The 16,457-nt window shown below is 44.2% G+C and overlaps 1 protein-coding gene across 2 annotated transcripts in view; it reads right to left on the reverse strand.

The window, feature by feature from the left end:
* LOC143984038 (aquaporin-2-like) overlaps positions 1-16,457 on the reverse strand; it is a 62,521-nt gene that overhangs the window by 32,634 nt on the left and 13,430 nt on the right. Inside the window, exon 2 of one of the 2 annotated variants that reach the window (XM_077484312.1) lies at positions 1,345-1,509. The exons of the other annotated variant lie outside the window; for it this stretch is intronic. Within the exon in view, the coding sequence (XP_077340438.1) occupies positions 1,345-1,509 (165 nt within the window). The remainder of the gene's footprint in view (positions 1-1,344; positions 1,510-16,457) is intronic. 2 annotated transcript variants of the gene reach the window in all.

Here is a 16,457-nt window from a genome sequence, read left to right on the forward strand (position 1 = left end):
AGCATAATGGACTACTATGCATTGCATAGTAGTCCATTATGTGTCACTTACCTGGCACAGGAGCCAGCGAAGTCACCGCTATCCCCTGCAGTCCGGCGCATCCATCTTCTCGGTGGGGTCTCGCAGCTCCGCCGCTGTCATTCGGCATGCGCACGGGAGCCGACACGCGCGGCAGCTCCGTCGTTGAAAATGCCGCGCTTAGTGCTCCTGCGCGCCGCTGTCTACGGCGCATGCGCCGTAGACAGCGGTGCCTGTCTTCGGGCAAATATCTCCTAAGCTGTATAAGTTTAGGAGATATTTCTTGGACCTACAGGTAAGCCTTAATCTAGGCTTACCTGTAGGTCAAAGTGTGTTGTAAGGGTTTACAACCATTTTAAGGTGTGCACTGTGTACCAAGTGTAGGATTGAGGGGTGCACTATGTACTGAATGTAAGTTGAAGGATGCGCTACATACTGAGTGCAGGGTTGAGGAGTGTGCTACATACTGATTGCAGGGCTGAGGGATGTGCTGTGCACAGAGTGTAGGATTGAAGAGTGTGCTACATACTGAGTTCAGGGTTGAGATGTGCGCTATGTACTGAGTCCAGGTTTTATGGGGTGCACTATGTACTGAGTGCAAGGTTGAGGGGTGCACTATGTACTGATTACAGGGTTGAGGGGTGCGCTATGTACTGAGTGCAGGGCTGAGGGGTGCGCTATGTACTGAGTACAGGGTTGAGGGGTGCGCTATGTACTGAGTACAGGGTTGAGGGGTGCACTATGTACTGAGTGCAGGGTTAAGGGGTTCGGGGTGACAAAAAATCTGTTGGTGCCCACGCCAGCGCGCCCCTGCAGTGCAAGTCACTGGAGCGAAGTAGCTGAACATGTTTCGGCACTGGACTCCAATCTGGGACTCGGTCTTCGATTCATCGGGATGCTGGAACTTGCATCCAATTCCAGGATGATCCAGATGAATCCGGGACGGTGCTGGCAAATCCAGGGCAGTTGAGAGGTATGCAGCTATCTTCTGTGAACTACTAACCCCTCCTCCCTATGTAATGGAGGTAAAGAAAGGAGGGGATGTTTGTAGCGCAAATCAAGAGAGCAGCCTTGGGTAATAACAGTCCCCTACAAAGATACAGTGAGTAGGACAAGAAGTGTGTTATTCACTTGATAAAAAGTTAAACATAAATAGAAAACAGCTGAAAAAAAAGAGAACTAAAGCAGCCGCCACTTCTAAGAACCGATAAGCTGCAATATATATTGCCTTTGGTTTTAGATATGCTTAAAAGTATAATAAAAACAAAAGAAATACATATAATCCCATTGCTTTCACAACTAGTAATGAACATATCTAATTCTTACTCCAAGTAGGTGTCCAAAAGTCACAGAAAAACCAATAGACAGAGCTGGAGATCCCATATTATCTGTCCTTCGATCATCAGTGGAGGCAAATATACATAGAACCAGCTGAAGAGTTAGCAATAGCTCAATAGTAAAAGCCTTTCCAGCATTCGTGTTATTAAATAACTATAAAAGAAGACAAAAAACACACCATTTGTTGAAATATTTTATGTAACTGAGTAATAGTACACTAATATGCGATCACAAACAATCTGCAGTTAAGGGCCAGTTCACATCACATGCAGTCCAATGTGTTTTTTTCTGAATCAAAATGCATGGAAAGTAGGTTATATGGTTTCCAATTGCATAGTTCACACCAATGCAGCCAGTTCCTGGACGTTCCAGTTCCAGGAAAAAAAAGTAGAACATGGTGCATTTTTCTTGCACTGGACTGTACTGATACGCAGTAAAACGCATCAGGGATGCACTGGAATGTATCAAAAATACAGTGGGCCCAGTACAGTGAAAAAAAAAATGAAAAAAAATAAAAAGAAAAGAGCACCTGGAAAGCATCCGGAAACACATCTAAAATGCACCAGAACGCATGGAGAAAAGCACCCGAAATGGATCTGGAGTGCGTTTTTGTGGTGTGAATCAGCCCTTAATGAATACATTTATAAACGTTGTGCTATGAACAGAATTCATCATTAACCACTTCAATACATGGCACTTACCCCCCTTCCTGCCCAGGACAATTTTCAGCTTTCAGCGTTGTCGCACTTTGAATGACAATAGCCCAAACACTGCACCCAAACTACATTTGTATCATTTTCTTCCCACAAATAGAGCTTTCTTTTGGTGGTATTTGATCACCTCTGGGGTTTTATTTTTTGCTAAACAAACTAAAAGACATTTGAAAAAAAAAATAAGTTTTCTTTGTTTCTGTTATAGGCGGGACACTGCTGATCCATCTCTCCGTGTCCACTCACAGTGGGAGCAGCCGCGCTACCCTAAACCACATGCACAAAATCACGTACAGGTACGTGATTTTGCGCACCCGTGCCGTCCTGCCACGTTAAATGTACGCAGGGCGGTCCGGAAGCAATCTGGGTATGTGTACATTTCTTTGTGTATTCCTGTACACATGAAAATGCATGTCACACTTGCGATGCCATGAATTGTTAGTGTTGACCCAAAACATGTTTGACCCAAACTTCTGTGGTGAAATGTGCAATAAAAACGTGTGAGCTGGAACAAGGCAAAAAAGCTTCATGAGTTAGGCTGGCCATAAATGGTCAAATTTCAAAAGAATTTTCTTTTGAAAATCAGAAATTCCATTGCGTTCTGTGCCACCATTGATTTCGAAATTCGACCAACCAAGCCTTCAATTTCACCTCCTGTTGCTACAGAAAATAATTTTCGTGGCTGCGAATCTTCTTTTTTTTTCCGAGAATTTTTTTTTTTCTTGCACATGCGCATTTCTTTTTCGATTATATTTCTCGCACGATTTTCCCATTATTGATTAGAAAAATCGTTTGTTTTTCAAAAAATTTCCAACGTGTCCGATTACTCAAATTCAATTGCCACACGAAAACTGGCTCTTGCTGCAGCCCACTAATGGTGCGAAATTCCAACGAAAATTCATAGATAAGATTTTCAAACCAAAATTCTTGCGAAATTCCACCCATGTATGCCTTACTTTGATGCTTTTATCGCGTGTAGGGCCGCCCATTGAAATAAATGGACTGCCCTATGCGTGTTGCATAAGAAATGTGCAAATATTAGGCTAATCTGACACTGAGGTGGTTTTCAAGCGTTTTAGCGCTAGAAATAGCCTCTAAATAGCGCCTGAAAACCGCCTTGCATTCATTTCAGGTGTGTCTTTTCACACTAGGGCGATTATGAAAAGTCCTGCAAGCAGTATCTTTGGGGCGGTTTGGGAGCGCTGAATTTAGTACTCCCAAAATGCCCTGCCCAATGCAATGAATGGGCAGCTCTTCCAAAGGGCCTGAAAAGCATTTCAGAAGCAACACGGGAGCTTTTAACCCCTTCTTTAGCGGCACTAGTGGTCAAAAAGCGCCACAAAAAACTAGTGGCGCTTTAACACAAACGGACAGGCGATGCATTGTGAAAGTAGCCTCATGCCGCATACACACGACTGGACTTTCCGACAGACTAGGTCCGAAGGGATTAGTCCGTCGAACAATCCGATCGTGTGTGGGCTATTCCGATCATTTTTCAAAAAAAAAATCCAATGGACCTAGAAATAGAACATGTTTCAAATCTATCCGACGGACTCAATTCCGATGGGGCTAAAATCGGGAAAACCGTTCGTTCTGTGTGCTGGTCCGACGGCCCAAATATGACGCAAGGGCAGCTATTGGCTACTGGCTATTGAACTTCCTTGTTTAGTCCCGTTTACGTCATCACGTTCAAAACGAACGGGATTTAGTCTGTTCGTGTGTGGCCAAATCCGTTCGTTCGGAAAGTCTGTCGCAACTCCGCCGAAAGTCCGTCGGGAAGACCGTCGGACCTAGTCTGCCGGAAAGTCCGGTCGTGTGTGTGTACGCGGCATAAACGAGAAAACCCATGAAAAATAAACACATAAAGAAGAAAATGAAACAGGTGTGGGGCCTTAGATAGGAGGTGTGTTACTGATTAGATCACCAGGTGAAAATAAATGAAAAAAGCCTTATGGCCTGTACGCAGGATCCAAAAATCGTACAAAAAATACCGGTTTCAAATCAATCCTATGATAATCTGATTGTTAGTACAGAGCTTTCGATAGCCGATCACGACAGTTCATCCGATATTATCCGATCGGACAAGCACAAAAATTTTCCTTGTACGATTTTAATTTAGTCAGTACAGTTGTCGTCTGAAAATACAATACAAATACATCACAACATGACATCACTTCCACATTTTTTTTCTGTGTTACAAGAATTTTCGTGACTTTAGTAACCTGTTCAATTTCTACTTGCGATTAGAAAGTGGAAAAATTCAGACGATCTGTCGTCCGATTTACGGATCGTGTGTACGAGGCATAAGGGCCCACCATAGAAACGCAGTCTGGATGCGTTCCAGATGCTTTTCTCCAATGCGCATTTTTGATGCGTCCCAGTGCATTCCTGGTGTGTTTTTGATGCAGTCCAGTGCATTTTTACTCCCCTTTTTTTTCTCAGGGCCAGTTCACACCACATGCAGTCCAGTGCAGTTTTTGTATGCATCAAAAATGCATACAAAGTAGGTTATATGATTTCCAATGACATAGTTACCACCAGTGCTTGCAGTTCCAGTACGTTCCAGTTCCAGAAAAAAAGTAGAACATGCTGGATTTTTTCTGCACTGGACTGTACTGGAATGCTGTAAAAAGCATCACAAATGCACTGCAATGCACCTAAACGCACAAAAAATGCACTGGAACACACATGTCCTTATTTAAGATTAAGAAAAAAGAGGGGGAAAAGTGCATTGGACTATATCAAAAACTCACTGTAACACATCAAAAACACTTTAAAAAACGCGCATGCAGAAAAGCATCCAGACTGCATTTCTATGGTGTGAACTGGCTCTTGACCTTAAATACTTGCCGACCGGCGCACACCGATGTACGTCGGCAGAATAGCATGGACAGGCAAATGGGCGTACAGGTACGTCCCTTTAAATTTGCTGCCGTGCCATCGCGTGTGGACCTCCGTGAGTCTGATCATGGGTCCCGTGGACTCGATCGCCGTGGGGATACCCGCGATCGTCTTATGGGGAGGAAGAACGAGGAGATGCTAATGTAAACAAGCATCTCCCCGTTCTGGCTAGTGAGAGAGTGTCACTGATCTCTGCTCCCTGTGATCCGGAGCAGAGATCAGTGACGTGTCATACACAGCCACGCCCCCCCACAGTTAGAAACACTCCTCAGGGCTCACTTAACACCTAAACTGCCACCTAGTGGTTAACCCCTTTACTGCCAGTCACGATAAAAATCGCTGATCGCCGCCATTACTAGTAAAAAAAAATTATTAATAAAAATGCCAAAAAACTATCCCCTATTTTGTAAACGCTATAACTTTTGCGCAAACCAATCAATAAACACTTTTTTTTTACTAAGAATATGTAGAAGAATAGGTATCGGCCTAAACTGAGGAAATTTTTTTTTTAATTTATATATTTTTGGGGGATAATTATTATAGCAAAATTTAAAAAATGATGCATTTTTTTCAAAATTGTCGTTCTTTTTTTGCTTATAGTGCAAAAAATAAAAACCGCAGAGGTGATCAAATACCACCAAAAGAAAGCTCTATTTGTGGGAAAAAAAGGACGTCAATTTTATTTGGGAGCCACGTCGCATGACCGTGCAATTGTCAGTTAAAGCGACACAGTGCCAAATCGCAAAAAGTGCTCTGGTCTTTGGCCTGCAAAATGTTCCGGGGCTTAAGTGGTTAAATAAGAACATGTGCGTTCCAGTGACTTTTTGATGCATTTAGGTGCATTACAGTGCATTTTTGATGCATTTTACAGCGTTCCAGTACAGTCCAGTTCAGAAAAAATTTAGCATGTTCTACTTTTTTTTTCTGGAACTAGAACGCACTGGAACCTTAAGCACCAGTGTGAACTATGCCATTGGAAACCATAGAACGCACTGGACTGCATGTGGTATGAATTGGCCTTAAGAAAGAAAACGAATGCAGCCACCACACCTAAGAATTGGTAAGCTGCATTTTTTTAATTGTTTGGTTGTGGGATTAATACCACTTTAATAAAGTGTTAGGTGAAAATGGAATAACTTTCCTTTTAGCCTGTTTTTATAAGATTTCGTTTGTTACCCTTCTGAGAATACTTGCAGTACAAAATGAAGATAAATGTATCTTTTTTTGGTTTAATGAAATGTAGTTTAGCTAGCACTCCCCTACGAACTTAACAAGACGCTTAGAGCAGAGCGCCTGCTAATGCCAAACACATAAGCAGCGTTCCTAAACTCAAAATCAATGTCTAGAAGGTTAGTTCATGTTATAGAAATTGGTTGTTTCATGTTTTTTTTCTGCCTTCTACATTACAGTTCGTTCCCCATGGCTATCAGCCTGTTTCATTTGTCTATATAAAGAATTCAGGAGTGAGCTGAGCTAATTCTATAAAAGTTTCTGAAAGTGATTTTAAAATCTAAACATTTTTTTACCTTAACGTATTCATTGCGTTAAGGTAAAAAAAAAGTTCCCGTATTAATATAGCTCCCCCTGTATGTAGGAGTATAGTGACCACCACCCCACCTTGCTGCTCTTAATAATGCCCCAGAACAAGGGATTAGGATCGAGCATGACATTGTTCCTGGAAAGTATGCTACATCTGGCAGTCTCTCCCTTTGTATGCCCTTGTGTGTGCTAAGGTACTCACACTATCCCTTGATTCCTGCTGCACTGTGCAAAACTTCTTTTCAGGCCTCCTACTGTCCAGATCTTCCCATAATAGCCAGGATGTCTTCTGCACAAGAGGTAATGGAGGTAATGGAGATCCCTCTTTAAGGCTTCCTCCCCTTCCTTTCTTCAGCTCCTGTCTAGAGGTAGAGCCCCCAGCCCTGAGGTCCCCTCCCAGGCCTCACGACAGCAACCTCAGCACTCCATCTTCCACACGACTCCCCTGCTTCTCAGGCGCCATGATATTTAGGGCTGACTCAACCACCCTGCCAGTGCCTTCTGCCTTCGGATTGGCTAGGTTCCCACAAGTATGCAGATCAGGACCTCCTACCCTCTGCCCACTAACTTCCAGGAGCTTCTCCAAGCTTCTTTAACCAGAAGGAGGCACCAGAGACCTTCCTTGCAGAGCCCTCATGCCTGATCTGGAGTAACCCACCCAAATTAACAGGCTCATGCAACTACCATGAGCCAAGTAAATTTTCCTACACTAGTTGCACACTAAAGGGTGCTACGTCCATGTTTCCATTGTATGTGGGAATGTAGCTACTCTCTCTTGACCACTCAAGAGATGAACTAGAGACTATGGGATGTGTAGTATGCATAGAACAGTGCAGGACCACAAGGTGTACTGCTCGTTGCAAATAAATAAAAGTTAAGGGGAAAGGAGAGGTTCAGAAGCTCATGGAGGATGTTACAAAGAGACAGAAAAACACAGTAAAAAACAATTTCATGAAAATTTGTTTACAGGGCCATTAAAGTGTTACTAAACCCACTACAGTAAAATCAGTCTGTATATGCAGTAAAGTATGTCTGTTATACTCACTGTGGAACCTGAGGTGTTTTTCTAGTTTGATCATTTCTCCTCTGTTCCTCCCCTTCTTTTACTATACCCAATCCATCAGATTCTCGGGGTACTCTGCACATGCTCAGTTTGGTATGTATTGCTAAAGAGTTTTTTTTTTTTTGGGGGGGGGGGTGTATGTGATCAGCACAGGGCAAATCAGCACTGCCCAGACAGAGGGTCCGAGGTCCTGCATCCTCATAGGATAGTCAGATGAGAATGAAAACCCCTCCTACAAGCTTTAACCAGTGCTCGGCTGTACACTTATAGAAGTCACAAGACTGCTATATACTGCTGATTCTATGCATGAAGGTAATAAACCCCCCTCAGCCCCACCAATACTCACTGGAGCCCGATCTCAATCCATGATGTGCATGAGAGCAGCAGCTCTCTGGGGCCTCTCATTGCTTATTGGCTGAGACACAGTAGCGGCAGCCAATCACAGCCAGTGAGGAGGGAGCGGGTGGTAGGACTGAGCCATGCTCTGTGTGTCCCATAGACATGCAGAGGTGGCTTGGGAGTGAACATGCACAAGTGCTCTCAGAGCAAGCAGCGGGGGGCCCGAGAATAGGAGGATCAGGGCTGCTCTGTGCAAAACCATTGCAAGTAAATATGAGGTGTTTATTATTTTAAGAAAAAAAAATCAAACCATTATGCCTCGTACACACGATCGGACATTCTGACAACAAAATCCATGGATTTTTTCAGACGGATGTTGGCTCAAACTTGTCTTGCATACACATGGTCACACAAAGTTGGTTGGAAATTGCGAACGTCAAGAATGCAGTGACTTACAACACGTACGACGAGCCAAGAAAAATAAGGTTCAACAGCCAGTGCGGCTCTTTTGCTTGATTCTGGGCAAGCGTGGAACTTTGTGCGTCGGAATTTACCAGAACAGATTTTGTTGTTGCCGATGGAAAATGTCCGATGGAGCCTACACATGGTCGGAATTTCCGACAAAAAGCTCCCATCTAATATTTTCTGTCGGAAAATCCGACCGCGTGTATGGGGCATGAGAAACACTTTAAGCACTTCTTTTTTCCAGGTATTTTTTCCAGGTATGTCGGATGCCTGTGGCCCCCACTGTTTTTTGAGATTCTACCCACAGACCCTTGTGTCATTGGCATGTCTTACAAATACATAACGGTTGGAGACTGAAATTACAGTATGGTAGCCAACACAGGCATCTGACACCCCCAGAAGTATTGATTGCTGAAGATTTCAGCAGAGACTGCAGTACTGGAACGGAGAGAAGGTAGGAAACCCGGGCCACTGGAGACGTGACTGTATAATAGGTATTTATGCAGCACCAACAATTTATGCAGTACTTTTACATATTGTACATTCACATCAATCCTGCCCCCAAGAAGCTTACACTTTAAAGTGTCTCTTCACTGCGTATGCACACCGCATACCAAAAACACTATTAAATTGAATTGTAATATTACAAGAAAACTCACCTATCCATGTCTCTATGCTTTATTTTTCAGAGAAGCAAAGAATAGGTCTAATGCTACCATTGATACACCTCCATCCCTAAATAATACATAACAGAAACAAAATTTTGTTTTTTTTTGCCCTGGGACTTTGTACAGATGAACACTGTGAGGCCAACATATGTAAAAAGTTACTTTATTGAGTATATAAAGGTAATCATACATGGTTTTACATCAAAGGTAAAAACTGTTGGTAATGGGTAGGATACATAATATGATGTGAACACATCTGTTGCAAAGATCCATATAATATGATACATGACATCTAAAACTCTACGTGTTTAGCGAGTCAATGCTCGCTTCTTTAGGAAATGGTACATTAGCAGTGTATCTAAAATAGAAAAACATCAATTATAGGTATGTGCTATTATAATGTGCATCATTAGACAACATGATGAGGAAGGGGGACCTTACCAGTATTAGGTCCCACACTTACCAATAGGCAATACCAAGGTGCAACAGGCTAGCTTCCCAAACAATGGCAGTGGCACGAGCATAGCAAGGGGACTGAGGGAGTGGATCTAGCAGGGCTCCTCCAGGTGTCAACCAAAGGATGGATGGAATCAAAATAAAAAATAGGTGTCCCCTGGGGTTTGTCTTTGTCCATAATCATGGAAAACAGCTGCAACATAAATGTGTATGGGGTGCTGACATTGCGGGCTCTCTGAACAGGTAAGTGCCCTAATATTAAAAGTTAGCAGCTAAAAAAAATAAAATAAAAAAATAAAAAAAATTTCACCGAGGCTGGACCTCCCCTTTAAAAAAAATCAATTAAAAAAATCACATTTAACATAAGTATTCACAGCCTTTGCCGAGACACTCAAAATTGAGCTCAGATGCACCCTGTTTCCACTGATCATCCTTGAGATGTTTATACTGAAGTTCTACTTTTTCAGTAGATTGGACATGATTTTGAAAGGCACACACCTGTCTATATAAGGTCCCACAGTTAACAGTACATGTCAGAGGACAAACCAAGCCATAAATGCCATAGAATTGTCTGTAGATGTCCAAGACAGGATTTTATCAAGACAGAGATCTGGGGAAGGGTACAGAAAAAAATCTGCAGCATTAAAGGTCCCAATGAGCACAGTGGCCTTCATCATCTGTAAATGGAAGAAGTTTGGAACCACCAGGACTCTTCTCAGAGTGAGCGCCCGGCCAATCAGAGCGATCGGGGGAGAAGGGCCTTAATCAGGGTGGAGACCAAGAGCCCAATGGTCACTCTGACAAAGCTCCAGCGTTTCTCTGTGGACAAAAGAAGAACCTTCCAGAAAGACAACCATCTCTTCAGCACTCCACCAATCAGGCCTGTATGGTAGAGTGGCAAGATGGAAGCCACTCCTCAGTAAAAGGCACATGACAGCCCGCCTGGAGCTTGCCAAAAGGCACCTGAAGGACTCTCAGACTATGAGAAACAAAATTCTCTGGACTGATGAAACAAACATTGAAAGCCAAGCCTCATGTCTGGAGGAAACCAGGCACTACTCATCACCTTGCCATTACCACCACTACAATGAAGCATGGTGGTGGCAGCATCATGCTGTGGGGATGTTTTTCAGTGGCAGGAACTGGGAGACTAGACAGGATCGAGGGAAAGATGAATGCAGTAATATACAGAGATATCGTTGATGAAAACCTGCTCCAGAGCGCTCTGGACCTCAGACTGGAGTGAAGGTTCATCTTCCAACAGGACAACGACCAGTGCTTTTTTTCAGCAGGAACTAGAGGGAACTCAGTTCCATCACCTCTGGCTCAGGTCTTCTGCTCCCTGCTCACCACTATCACTTGGTAACGCTGAAGTCCAGCTTCTGCATTTACAAGTGATAGCTTATCTCCTAGTAGCTCCCACAGGTCAGATCTCCTGTGCAGATCCCACTGACAGGGCCGGCTTAACATAGGGGCTATTGGAGCTGCAGCTCCAGGCCCCTTTCTCAAGATAGGCCCATTTGCCCAAAAAAAAAAGAGATTGACTTCAAGGATTGTAGCTTGGTGATCAATCCTCACAGAGACCCCATATTTGGGGGGGGGGGGGGATAAGTAGCTAAAGACCCACTCCAGCACTGGTTAAAATATGGGGCTTCTATCATCTATGGTTCCGGAGATACGGAGCTCCTTGCGCAGCCTGTCAGAAGCTACATACAGAGCGGCCAGTTTAACCACTAGAGATCCGCGCTATAGCCGAATGACGGCTACAGCGTGGACCTGCTTTGCCGGGACTACGTCTATTGACGCCGTCCCGTGCACGATCGGCGAGTCTATGAGACTCGCCTGATCACGGATCGGAGCAAGGGGTCGATCCCGACCCCTTACCATGTGATCAGCTGTCAGCCAATGACAGCTGATCATGTGACAAAACAGAGCCGTAATCGGCTATTTTTCTTTCTCGCGCTGACAGCGCGAGGAGAGAAAAAAAAAGCCGATCACCGGCGGCCGTGATGGGGACATTAGTCCCGATCACGGCCAGCTTATCAGTGCCCACCTGCCCCCTGCCAGTACCACCCAGATATTAAAAAAAGTGCCACCCAGCAGTGCCACCCATCAGTGCCCATAGTGCCATACATAAGTGCCATACATCAGTGCCCACAGTGCCACCTATCAGTGCCCACAATCTGCTTCAACAACAGTGCTGCACCTCAGTGCCACATATCCGTGCCCATCAGTGTCATCTGCCAGTGCCCATCAGTGCCCAGCAGTGCCACCTATCAGAGCCACCTATCAGTGCCCATCAGTCCCAACTATAAGTGGTACCTATCAGTGCCCCTTAGTGCCACCCATCCGTGCCACCCATCAGTGCCATCTTATCTGTGCCCATCTTTGCCCATCAGTGCCGCCTTATCTGTGCCCATCAGTACTGCCTTATCTGTGCCTATCGGTGCCACCTTATCTGTGTCTATTAGTGTCGCCTTAACTGTGCCTATCAGTGCAGCCTATCAGTGCCCACCAGTGCCGCCTCATCAGCGCATTTCAATGAAGGAGAAAAATGACCTGTTTGCAAAATTTTATAACAAACTATTAAACATAATTTTTATTTTTTGCATCTTTTTTTGTTTGTGTAGCAAAAAATAAAACTCCTAGCTGTAATTAAATACCACCAAAAGAAAGCTCTATTTGTGGGGAAAAAAATGATAAAAATTTCATTTGGATACAGTGTTGTATGGCCGTGCAATTGTCATTCAAAGTGCATCAGCGCTGAAAGCTGAAAATTGGTCTGGGCAGGAGGGGGGTTTAAGTGCCAAGTAAGCAAGTGGTTAAATACAAGCTGGAACACTCTGCAGCAGACTGAGGCCGCGTACACACGCGGGGACTGTTCGCTGAAACTGTCCGCTGAAACCAAGTTTCAGCGGACAGTCCGCTCGTGTGTGGGCTTTCAGTGGACAGTTTCAGCGAACAGTCCGCTGAACAAGGTTTTTCGGAAATTCCGAAAAACTGTCCGCTGAAACCTTGTTTCAGCGGACAGTCCCCGCGTGTGTAGGCTTGTTCGTCAAACAAAGTTGCGCGCATGCTCAGAAAGGATTTTCACGCCGAAAGTTATAATGCAGTGTATAGGACGTCGTATTTTTCGTCCCGTCGTACGTGCCGTTCACGTCATCGCGCACGGTTTCAGCAAACTGTTCGTACGTCGTGTGTGGCCATGTCCGTCCATGCTAATTTTGAGCGGACTGTTTGCCGAAACTGTTTGATGGACAAAGTTGGGCGAACAGTCCCCGCGTGTGTACACGGCCTGAGAGGATGAACTCACAGTGCTTATAATAATTATTTGTATATTACTTATGATAATTAACCCCTTGCCACCCATGCCCATTCTGAGACTTCTCTCCTACATGTAAAAATCATCATTTTTTTATGCTAGAAAATGACTCAGAACCCTCAAGCATTATACCTTATTTTAGCAGACACCCTATGGAATAAAATGGTGGTCTTTGCAACTTTGTACGTTACACGATATTTGCGCAGCAATTTTTCAAACTTTTTTTTGGAAAGAAACTGTTTCATTCATAAAAAAAAAAAAAACACTAAAGTTAGCACGATTTTTTGTTGTGTACTAAGCGATGCTTTACATTTTTTTACAGGTTACATGTTTAGAGTTACAGAGGAGGTCTAGTGCTAGAATTATTGCTCTCGCTCTAACGATCGTGGCGTATGTAACCTGTGTGTATCTGGCTCTGATACTAACCAGTGCCTACCCAGGGACTGACTAGTATCTCTCCTCAGCCTGTTCCCACACACCCTCTCACCTGATGACCTGTGAATGTGGCAATCACTCCCGCAGTGTTATTGTGTTCTGCCAGTGAATACAATGATTAGTGTTGCTAACTATAGCTGGCAGCACTGATTGTTTTGGGGAAAACCTGACAGGCTGGTTGTACTCAAGTCGGTTAATAGGTTGACTTGTGTAAAACCAGCTAGCCCATACATAGATCGACTATGGCTGGTGTCTGCTTAATTGGTGTAATTTCAATCCATGTATGGCCCGCTTAACCACTACACAGTCCCTAAACATCCTTCCACAAACCTTTACATTTTTCCTTCCCAGATTACTTCATCCTCCTCTCCTATACATAGTGCCCACTGTCATACTCTCCACACTTCTCTCCTATACATAGTGCCCACTGTCATACTTTCCACACTTCTCTCCTGTACATACTGCTCACTGTCATACCCTCCACACTTCTCTCCTATACATAACGCCTGCTGTCATATCCTACACACTCCTCTCTTGTACATAGTGCCCGCTGTCATACACTTCTCTCCTGTAAATAGTGCCCACTGTCGTACCCTCCACATGCCTCTCCTATACATAGTGCCCACCGTCATACCCTCCACACTCCTCTCCTGTACATACTACTCACTGTCATACCCTCCACACTCCTCTCCTATAAATAGTGCCCACTGTCATACCTCCAACACTTCTCTCCTATACATAGTGCCCACCGTTATACCCTCCCTTCACACTCCTCTCCTGTAATTACTGCTTACTGTCCTACTCTCCACACTTCTCTTCTGTACATAGTGCCCACTGTCATACCCTCCTCACTCTTCTCTTATACATAGTGCCCAATGTCATACCCTCTATACTGCTCTGCTGTGCATACTGCCCACTGCCATACCCTCTGCACTCCTCTCATGTGCATAGTGTCCACTGTTAGACTCTCCACATTCCTCTCCCTCACCTGCACATACTTCCCACTTTTATACCATCCATACTCCTCCCATATGCCTCTTACCCACAAAAACTGTTCTTTAAAATTATACTGAATATCCTCAATGTTACCAGCTCTAGAATGGGCACTTTTGTCAGTTCAACCAAAGGAAATCTCCCAGTCCTCATATTTGTTCTGCCCCATTATTAGTACTTATTTAATTTTGTAATTACTATTGTGATGTATAGAGGAACACGGGGGATGTCAGCTACTCTAAATATAGCACTTGTAAAAAAAGCGTCCCTGAAATTATTTTTGAAATGTTGACAACTATGCACTTAGGCACTGCCCAAGGGCCACAGGGTCAGTAGGGGTCCCCATGAGAGACTCCTGTGATATTAAAGAGGTAGTAAACTTTTCTAACATTACTACTCTTTTGAGGCCCTGGGGTAGGTTATGCCATAATGTACAAATATGCACAGCATATTAGCACATTAGGGCACACTTAAATGGTCAGACTGAGCCCTCCAGTGCTGTGCTGTGATCAATACGGCAGGGCCCGGGCACTTCCATCTTCACCCGGTCTTCCTTCTGGGTTTTGTGCCTTCGGTCACTTGCCTTGGCCAGGCTGCCTTGATGCCATTCCCAGACATGCTCATGTGCATCCTCTTTATCTCACCCCCCCCTTTCTCTCTCATCCTCCCTCCCTTACCCCTCACACCTCTTTCATCCCCTTTCTCTCTCTCTCTCTCTCTCTCTCTCTCATCCTTCCTCTCTCTCTTTAATTTAATTTGTTATAACAAAAAATAGTTTGCATTTTTATTTATTGTTTATAAAAGGCCCCACCAAAATCCTCAGCACCAGGCCCATGATGTTCTTAATCTGGCCCTGCCCACTGAGTGTCGGACAGGGACAAGGGAGATACAGAACAGGTGCCCGGGGTTCAGTGCAGTCATGGACAGGAGAGGGCACATGGTAGGCTGCACCCTCTGTGGTCTTCATTTTTTCCCTGGTGACCAGTTGTTGATGCTCCTACTGCATAATCTCCCTTGCAAGTGACTGTAGTATAGTATAGTATGCTGGGAGTTACTACAGCTGGATAGGTGTTTCAGCTTAATATTGCAGCAAAGGTAAGATATATGACAGATGGTGGGGCTTTTAAAGAGGGGGGAGAAAATGAGGGCAGTGGAGGGAGGGGGTTGTATGCAGAAGGAAGAGCTACTATTTGATGCCATTTGGCAGGTATGTGAGTGTGGCGGGCATGGTTGAGTTCCTGCACCTATTCTCTGTGAAAAAAATCCCTGACAATGACCCTAAGCAAACACCCAAGACAACAAAGGAGTGGCTATGGGACAGCTCTGTGAATGTCCTTGAATGGCCCAGTCAGAGCCCAGATTTGGGTGTGCCCGACACTTCCCATCCAACCTGATGGAGCTTGAATGTGCCTGCAAAGAAGAATGGGAGAAACTGCACAAAAATAGGTGTGCCAAGCTTGCAGAATCATACTCAAAAAGACTTAATGCTGTAATTGGTGAAAAAGGTGCTTCAACAAAGTATTGAGCAAAGGCTGTGAATACTTCTGTGCATGAGATATTTTTTGCTTTTTATTTTTAATAAATTTGCAAAGATTTCAAACAAATTTCTTTCATGTCGTCATTGTAGGGTATTGTTTGTAGAATTTTGAGGAAAATAATAAATTGAATTCATCTATGAATAAGGTTGTAACATGACAAAATGTGGAAAATGTAAATACTTTCCAGGTGCCCTGGATGGGGTAGGTGTGGACCTGGTAAGTGCAGTCCAGCAGGCCAAACAAAAAAAAAACAGATCGTCATACCAACACAAGCCATGTTGGTGCAGTGATCTCCACTGCTGTGCCTTTGTGTTCTGGCAGCAAGACTCCCCCACCAAAACATACTGATCAGCACTCACAGCCTACAGTGGGGAGAACAAGTATTTGATACACTGCCGATTTTGCAGGTTTTCCTACTTACAAAGCATGTCGAGGTCTGTCATTTTTATCATAGGTACTCTTCAACTATGAGAGACAGAATCTAAAACAAAAATCCAGAGATACAAGGCCCCATCCACCCTCCCCTCAATACGGTGAAGCCGTCCTTTCCCCTTTACAGAAAATCAGCCTCAAAGAATGATGTTTCCACCTCCATGCTTCACAGTTGTGATGGTGTTCTTGGGGTTGCACTCATCCTTCTTCTTCCTCCAAACACGGCGAGTGAAGTTTAGA

This window comes from Lithobates pipiens, unplaced genomic scaffold (assembly GCF_037356315.1).
Source record: "Lithobates pipiens isolate NorthernLeopardFrog02 unplaced genomic scaffold, aLitPip1_a1.2 Scaffold_16, whole genome shotgun sequence".
Lineage (NCBI taxonomy): Eukaryota > Metazoa > Chordata > Amphibia > Anura > Ranidae > Lithobates > Lithobates pipiens.